The 9,585-nt window shown below is 37.3% G+C and overlaps 1 protein-coding gene across 1 annotated transcript; it reads left to right on the forward strand.

Annotated features, from left to right (window-relative positions):
• Nucleotides 1-173: 173 nt before the first annotated feature.
• LOC131951634 (uncharacterized) lies at nt 174-6,979 on the forward strand. Its single transcript, XM_059313976.1, has 4 exons — nt 174-284; nt 408-602; nt 4,843-4,990; nt 6,823-6,979. Exons 1-4 carry the CDS (start codon nt 192-194, stop codon nt 6,957-6,959), a joined length of 573 nt encoding a protein of 190 aa, XP_059169959.1. The 5' UTR covers nt 174-191; the 3' UTR covers nt 6,960-6,979.
• The last annotated feature ends 2,606 nt before the right edge of the window (nt 6,980-9,585 follow it).

Genomic DNA, 9,585 nt, shown 5'->3' on the forward strand with positions numbered 1-9,585 from the left:
CAAACCGACATTTCAAAAAGTGTTGATGCGGGGTGGGGTGGTACCCTCAGTTAACACACCGGGTGATACCCGACCTACTCACGCCACTGTGCACCACTGCGTCGTAATTTAATTTAGCTCGTTCAATTTGATTAATCAACGGTTATTACCCCCCCACCCCGCCCCCCTCAACAGAACGTTCCCAGGTTGATATGCCTATAGCTTCACAGAATCGACAGCTAAACAAAATCCAGTTCAGCCTACCCTCGTCTCCGCCTTTGACGCAGTGGAATGATATAGACGAGGTAAGTTTTGATTTCATAAACAATATTACTTTGGTCCCGTCAGTTATAAAAACATCCACAGTAAACAATTTTTAGCTGTGTTGGATATGTTGTAATCTTTCAAAGTTTTTTTTTATCTATCAGTCAACCTTCTGCAATGCTACGACCCTTCAAGGTCAAGACTGCACACACCAGCTGTGCGCATGCGTGCACGTGGTCAGCGTAGCCACGGGTCAGCTGGTCGAGATGGTATTCGTCAACGAGGGGATGGGGGAGCTGACGGGCGTGCATCCGGTACACCTGCATGGCTACTCTTTCCGGGTCGTCGCCATGGGGTTGGTGAGTACAAGACCTTCATGCCCCACCTGTTTTGATAGCTTACTGGGGTTGGGGGGGGGGGGTTCATTGTCCACCTGTTGTGTGAGTACCTTTAAGACACACCTGTTTTTGACAGTCTACTGGGGGGGGGGGGGTTACATTGTTTACCAGTAGTGTGAATACAAGACCCTTAATGACATACCTGTTTTTGACAGTCTACTGGGGGGGGGGGGGGTTACATTGTTTACCAGTAGTGTGAATACAAGACCTTAATGACACACCTGTTTTTGACAGTCTACTGGGGGGGGGGGGGGGGGGGTCCACATTGTTTACCAGTAGTGTGAATACAAGACCTTAATGACACACCTGTTTTTGACAGTCTACTCGGGGGGGAGGTTACATTGTTTACACAGTAGTGTGGATACAAGACCTTAATGACACACCTGTTTTGACAGCCTACTGGGGGGGGGGGTTACATTGTTTACAAGTAGTGTGAATACAAGACGTTAATGACACACCTGTTTTGACAGCCTACTGCTGGAGGGGGGGGGGTTACATTGTTTACCAGTAGTGTGAATACAAGACCTTAATGACACACCTGTTTTGACAGCCTACTGGGGGGGGGGGTTACATTGTTTACCAGTAGTGTGAATACAAGACCTTAATGACACACCTGTTTTGACAGCCTACTGCTTGGGGGGGGGGGTTACATTGTTTACCAGTAGTGTGGATACAAGACGTTAATGACACACCTGTTTTGACAGCCTACTGGGGGGGGGGGGTTACATTTTTTACCAGTAGTGTGAATACAAGACCTTATTGACACACACCTGTTTTGACAGCCTACTGCTGGATGGGGGGGGGGGGGCAGTAGCGTACGCAGTGGGGGAGCAGGGGAGCAGCCGCTCCCCCCTCTGGCCATTTTCAGCAAAGTGGCGCCTTTTTGGAAACTTTTTAAAAGTTTTAAACAATAATATTTGTAAAAAATATTTTTGGTCGGCACATCTATGTAAATCACAAGATTTCTATTCATGCAGCAATTAAGCATTATTGTACAAGTCTAGTAGTGTCTATGTTTACAACACGTAGTAACAGCTGCATCAGTTTGCCATTCTAAAAACAAAACCATTACGATGCATTGCAATGTTTAAAAAACCTCTACGGGTAGTACCACCTGGCAAGAGGGGTGTAAAGTTTAAACCAACTGTATAATGTATTTTGCTTACGAATAATTGAATTAGAAAATGTTATACATAAAAGTTTCCCTGTCAAACCTGACGGTCTACGGGGCAAGTGAAGTAGAGTTCACTTGTTTCTGTGACCTCGGAATATGAAGAGATAGTGTGGTCAGCACTATGCCCAGCCGCCTTTACTTTTCCTAACGTGAGTTAGGTACCCATCAGTTGGGTGGACTCAGGGACGGTTTGCTGACTTGAACCCGGATTAGAGCTCGAGACTTACGGGTTAGCAGTCCAGCTCTCTACCGCTAGACCACTCCGTCCCCTATATACTTGAAACTTAACACATAATTGATTTATATATACAGTTTGAATCGTGTGATTAATTTTAAAAAAATTACAATACAGAAATAAATACAACTGATGTGGCACCTCTATTTAAATTTACTTATGAGCAAACTGAGTAGTGGTGCGGAAATTTTGACAAGGCTAACAACGTCATCACGATGAAGTATTAGTATTCTTACAGTTTGGGCGATATTGATTACGATTACAAATTATATGAAAGAGTTACACCCCCCCTCCCCCATGGACCCCACTGTAAAAAAATATTGTCATAATACCACTGCTACTTATTTAAATCTATTTCTGTAATATATATTTGTGTAATATAAATGTGTGTAATATATATGTATTTTTTGAACAGTCCTCTAAAAACTGAAGCTATGTTCACTCTGAGTTGGTTATCTCCCCCCCTCCCCACACACACCTCACCACCACAGTTGTGTAAAGCGACATTAATGTCACATCTAGGTATACACTGAGTTGGATAATTGACCTAAAGTGACCGGACAGTGGTGAATGAAGTTGAACCCCCCCCCCCCCCCCCCGAACTGATCTGTTAAGTACATGTAGAAAAACACGTAATGATGTACCAAAGTACCATGCCGCCAGAAAATTAGCTTTTTAAACATAAAACTCTTGTGAATATTGTTTTTGCAATTACCAGTGAAAAGGTGTGTGATCAATACAGTGATCTAACCCATACCTATCACTATGTTAAAAATGATCTTTAAAGAACACAAAGAAGCAGTAGTTAGTTAAAAATATATGATCTGAACTAAAAGAGCATTATTTAGTTAAAAGTAGGCTGTTGTTCCGAATGTTTACAATTATATCGAAAAGCGTGCTTTTATATTAACTCTGATTTTAAAAACTTTCATTATGCTGTAATACTTTAGCATTTATGATGACGATATATTAAAGTCTGATTATAGACAAAAACATTTTGTAAGCACGAATGGTGTTAAACAATTTTATTTTATTCTTTAGAAATTATTTCTTTGTTATGGCATTTATAATTAAATGTGTAGATATATACATATTTATATTAAGAGAGTGATTATTTCCCCTATTTCACTTGTCTTAAATAATTTCCCAGGAATTGTTATGTACGAATTTTTTAAACAAGAATCACAAAACAGATTGTGTTACGTTCATTATTTTTGGTTGTAGTGTGTGTATATTTTTTTTTGTTTAGATTGATACAATTTTTGTTTTGTCGGCCTACATTGTGTTTTTTCTTCTTTCTTCAGAGTGCTACTTTCAATTTATTTTACATCATAGCGAAGTAATGACTTACAGCTAGTAATTATACATACATACATATATATATATATATATATATATATATATATATATATATATATATATATATATATATATATATATATAATACACGTATATAGAACGTGTTAAAGATTCGGCGCCTTTTTTTGCTCTTTTCGCTCCCCCTACAACGAAAACCTAGATACGCCTCTGGGGGGGGGGGGGGGGGGGTTACATTGTTTACCAGTAGTGACACATCTGAGCACGCATTTGGTAGCCGCCTTGAAGGTACACTGTTTTACCAGTTTATGGTTTAGGGCTATGGTAAGGTCAGGTTTAGACATGTTGTTAGTTTTAGGTTTAGTGTTAGTGATAGGATTCAGGTTCAGCGTTGGGGTTAGAAGCACGACCAAGTTTACGGTTAAGATATAGATACAAGCACGACCAAGTTTACGGTTAAGATATAGATACAAGCACGACCAAGTTTACGGTTAAGATATAGATACAAGCACGACCAAGTTTACGGTTAAGATATAGATACAAGCACGACCAAGTTTACGGTTAAGATATAGATACAAGCACGACCAATTTTACGGTTAAGATATAGATACAAGCACGACCAAGTTTACGGTTAAGATATAGATACAAGCACGACCAAGTTTACGGTTAAGATATAGATACAAGCACGACCAAGTTTACGGTTAAGATATAGATACAAGCACGACCAAGTTTACGGTTAAGATATAGATACAAGCACGACCAAGTTTACGGTTAAGATATAGATACAAGCACGACCAAGTTTACGGTTAAGATATAGATACATGCACGACCAAGTTTACGGTTAAGATATAGATACAAGCACGACCAAGTTTACGGTTAAGATATAGATACAAGCACGACCAAGTTTACGGTTAAGATATAGATACAAGCACGACCAAGTTTACGGTTAAGATATAGATACAAGCACGCCCAAGTTTACGGTTAAGATATAGATACAAGCACGACCAAGTTTACGGTTAAGATATAGATACAAGCACGACCAAGTTTACGGTTAAGATATAGATACAAGCACGACCAAGTTTACGGTTAAGATATAGATACAAGCACGACCAAGTTTACGGTTAAGATATAGATACAAGCACGACCAAGTTTACGGTTAAGATTTAGATACAAGCACGACCAAGTTTACGGTTAAGATATAGATACAAACACGACCAAGTTTACGGTTAAGATTTAGATACAAGCACGACCAAGTTTACGGTTAAGATATAGATACAAGCACGACCAAGTTTACGGTTAAGATATAGATACAAGCACGACCAAGTTTACGGTTAAGATATAGATACAAGCACGACCAAGTTTACGGTTAAGATATAGACATCTATTTTTGAACACACAAAAATCCGGTTTTGACGTTGATCCTCGATTGTGACTAGACTGCGCTTCTAAAATAATTGTTTTCTCTAAAAAACAAGATAAATAGCAACGCCACAGTGTACGACGTGGAGGCAATGGACAATGCAGGGGAGATAACAAGAAGAACTAAATTCGCTCCTTTAAAAGACACAGTTATCGTTCCTCCGAGCGGCTATACAATTGTTAGATTCAAGGCAGATAACCCAGGTAAATAAATGGTTTTTTTTTTACTGTTCAGCTTGAGAACGTGCATACTGTGTGAACATGACATGTTTAACTAAACTGCCACGCCGCATATAACGTTATATTGCGATTTAAAATATTTCTTTAACCCACCTCCGCCCAAATAGCATTGAAAAGCTGATTCCAAATCTTTGTTGCCAGAAAGTATATTTTTCAACCAAAATTTTGTAACATTTGTGTAAGAAGTACAAAATTACTTCCGCTTGCATTAAGCTAGAACAAGTTAAAGAAATAATTAATAGTAATGTAATACAGTGGCGTAGCGAGGTCGGGTGTTACCCGGTGCGGCACTTAATGGTGTCACCCCCCAGAGGCGTAGCGACCCTTCCCGGGGACCATCTTTCAATTTTAGAATTGCACCCCCCCCCCGTCCTCGAACTTCCGATTTGCACACCCCCCCCCTTAAATTTTTCTCTATATATTTTGCTATTTTTTGCATTGGTGTCACCCCCCTAAATGGTGTCACCCGGTGCGGTCCGCCCCCCCCCCTCGCTACGCCTCTGATGTAATAGTAATTTAGCAAACACTTTTATTTTTTATTTGGTTGAGTAGAGTCAGGGTGTTGTGGTGATTGGGGTTGTTATATTTTATTTCATATAAATACAATACTATGCTAAACACCAAAGAGTAATATTGTGTATTTTCATCATGGAGAACAATTGTTCTGACTTTTGTTGTTTTACACTACCTGGCCATTCTGGTTGACTTCAAGGAGAGGTTGAGGGCAGTTTTTGAAAATATTTGAATTAATAAAATAATTCTAAACGACAATTTCAACGGCTGATATAAATATAAAAATTAGTGTATCCGATGGTTCATAAACGGTTTTAATTTTTACAAATGTAAATATAATTTTATCACTTGTCATAAACTTAAAAAGATTTTTTTTCAAAAGAATTTTCATGCACTCAGTGTCGCAACCAACCAATAGAAAGTAAAAAGTCAATGCAGATCTGAAAATATCTACCTTTTTTAAAAAAAATATTTCAGTTTTTAAAATAAACATATTTCAATGTTTAAATTTAAGTAATGATAATTTCATACATTTGAAACAAGACTTTATAGTAGTTACAAAATTGTCAACAATTTCGACATAAGCTGTTCGACACAGTATGTGCAAATCTAGGGGATGGGATGGAGTTAACGGTAGAAAATATATAAAAGATTTGTGTCCCTTTGTAAACAGTGAGAAACTATGTAAACATGTCTTTATATGTTGTGGTCACCTCAACAAATACAAGCAACCAGTGTTTCCTTCAGATTTTTTTTCTTCGGTGTGGGGTGAGGTACTTGATATTTACCCGGGGGGGGGGGTGGGGGCGGACTAAATTTTCCGAGGGGGTGGGGGTGGACACTGGTAAAAGTATATATTTTCTATAGAAATTCCAATTCACTCCTGGCGGGCGGTAGACTTTGTTCGGAGGGGCTCTGCCTCCCCCCCCCCTCTGAAGAGATGCCTGGAAGAAACTGTGCAAACAACTCTAGGATACAGATTGCAGGCGCTCATGTTTAGAAATATTTGATTGAGAATCCGTGAGAGTAAAATTGAAGAGAGAGAGAGAGAGAGAGAGAGAGAGAGAGAGAGAGAGAGATAAATAGACAGAGAGAGAGAGAGAGAGAGAGAGAGAGGGAGAGAGGGCAGAAGCAGAAAAAGACTATTTCATGTTGACCTGTATGTTTTGTTGTGCAACATCCTATATCCCCATACGTTAACTTCTGTAACCTCTCAATTTTACACCTAATTAATTTCGGTAATACATTGAATCGCTAATTGCCAATTAGTCATTACCTTTCAGGTGTGTGGATGCTACATTGTCACTTCGAGTTTCACGTGGTCGAGGGGATGGCCTTGTTGCTCAAAGTGGGTCAGCCCGAGGAGTGGGCACGTGCACCAGAGGGGTTCCCAAAATGTGGACACTGGAACATTCAATAAAATGAACTTTTAAAAAAAAATATTCATATTAATATATATATATATATATATATATATATATATATATATATATATATATATATATATATATAATATATATATATGCGTTGTTATACACTTGTGGACACTGGAACATTCAATAAAATGAACTTTAAAAAAAAAAAAGTATTCACATTAAAATATATATATATGCGTTGTTATACACTTGTGGACACTGGAACATTCAATGAAATGAACTTTTAAAAAAAAAACAACAAAGTATTCACATTAAAAAATATATACATGCGTTGTTATACACTTGTGGACACTGGAACATTCAATAAAATGAACTTTAAAAAAAAATATTCACATTAAAAATATATATATATGCGTTGTTATACACATTTCTAGTGGATCAATAGCGTGGAAAGGGAAGTAATTCCTGAAAACGTATATGCTCATACCAGTAGAAATTTCGGTCTTACCTTAATTAATTCTAAGTGCTATGCTAAATAAAGAATTTACATTGGATGTTTAAAGATGATTGAGGATTGTTTACGCTTGCTTATGTTTGATTACACTTAATTGAACAGTTTAATATGAATTATGTTTGTTTAAAAAAAATAGGCTTCTTGTGTGTGCTTTGTGTATACATATATGTGTGTGTATGTGTGTATTATGTATAACGAGCCCACCCGCGGCGTATCGCACGCCGCTATTTAGTTTTATTTTCTACTTTTCAGTAATTCATAATTTGTGAATTCGACAGTACCAATGCTGTCACTGAAAATATTTGCTTTAAAGCACTAAACCCTCCATTCCCACCCCCCCCCCCCCCCCGTGAAAGCAGCCTCCTCTTAGTTACCTCCCCTAAGTTTAAAATAGTTTCAAACTAAATTATCTGCCCCTAATAGGCGTCACTAAACCCGGCTCTACGATTATAAACATTTAGCGTGAACCACAGCTCACCAGACCATGTGTGGGTGGGGGTGGTTGCGATATGCCTAGAGGAAGAGAGGGGACTTCAAGGCGCGCTTACAGCTTGGTGTTTTCTAACGTCTCCAATAAGAGAATTATATATATATATATATATATATATATATATATATATATATATATATATATATATATATATATATATATATATATATATATATATATAAAGTGTATGCTGCAGTTTATTTTTAGAATGTAACGAAAAAGTATGTAATGTGTAGACTAGTATCGCCTCTCAGACGTTAACACTGATTCAAACCCTAATATTAATTTACGTTTAGTTTAGGGTTAAAGTTAAGATCACGGTTTTATTTAGGGTCCATTGTGTTTTACTTTTCAAAAGTATATTCCATTATAAAAAAAAAAGAACAATAACACATTTCATTATTGCATATTTTGTTCTACAAACCTCACTAATATCAATATTTGATACTTTTTCTAGAAAAATATTTTCGTATTCAAATTATGGAATACATATTACGTTATGATAGTGATTTCTTCGCCTAAAAACGCCAATGAAAATATCTGCATTTTTCACGTTGCGGGCACATATATAGGAGTATAACATTAAACTCTAATATATTTCCGCTCCTGAACAGGAAATCCTAACAATTGTACAATTTTGCGACATGTATACTACACATGTCTACACCAAACATGTCTAGAGAACACAAAATCGCAGCAAGTTAATGTCGCAAGTGTAAACACGGTACTTTGAAAAATATGGGCGGGCTTTTTGTGAGAACAGATGGATCCAACCAAGAGATAGGTGATTTGTATAGAATCCTGGTTTGGACATCTAGAACGGATACCAAATAACAGGATCGGGGTGGATGGGGGTGGGGGGTGAAAGTGATGTATAACCAAAACCACAAAAGGGAAAACAAAAGTCAGAAATAGACTCTGATAGATAGACGGTGTGGAGGCAAATCGACGACAGTTTGGAGTCCAGATAAAAAAATAATAAAAGACAGTAGACAAGTCTAAGTGAAAAAAAATATTGATGAATCAGGAGAAAACCCTACATGTTTTTTCTGTCATTATGGGCTTATTTAATTGTTTTCTACATTAATTTTATGACACCAAAATAAAAAGACAAAGTGATTGGTAGCAACGCGGACAAAGTGGATTAATAACACCATTCAAAAAAAAAGGATTGACCGAAATATTCTTTAACAAAATTAATGTTTCTTAGATTTAGCCCGAAAATGGTGAGGGTTTTTTATAATTTAAAAAAAAATGTGTTAAGAAATTCAATTTTGTAAAAATAAATTAAAAGATTATTTTTTTTAATTAGGAGTAGTAAAAAGATATGATAAAGGACCTAAGTGTTACATTACGTCTTGTTTGTGATTGTTACGTCCCTTACATTATGTATATCATGGTTACGTCCCTTGAGTGTTCACTGTGTCTTCCTTGATGTGTACCTGTTAGTCAGTTAACGAAAGGTCAAGTCAAACACGGGAAATGTAGTCTGAGCTCGTGTATATAAGAATAAAGGTCTACAGTGAACTCAAACAACTGTGTCTATTTAAGTAATGCAACATGGGGGCAGCGGTGGGATTCGAACCCACGCCTTTGAAGAGTAATGCCACAATAATCGCTACACTGAACTAAATAACGATAGATAATTCTCCATCCCTTCCCCTAT

Source organism: Physella acuta, unplaced genomic scaffold (assembly GCF_028476545.2).
Source record: "Physella acuta isolate Inbredline_101_S28 unplaced genomic scaffold, ASM2847654v3 ptg000819l, whole genome shotgun sequence".
Classification (NCBI taxonomy): domain Eukaryota; kingdom Metazoa; phylum Mollusca; class Gastropoda; family Physidae; genus Physella; species Physella acuta.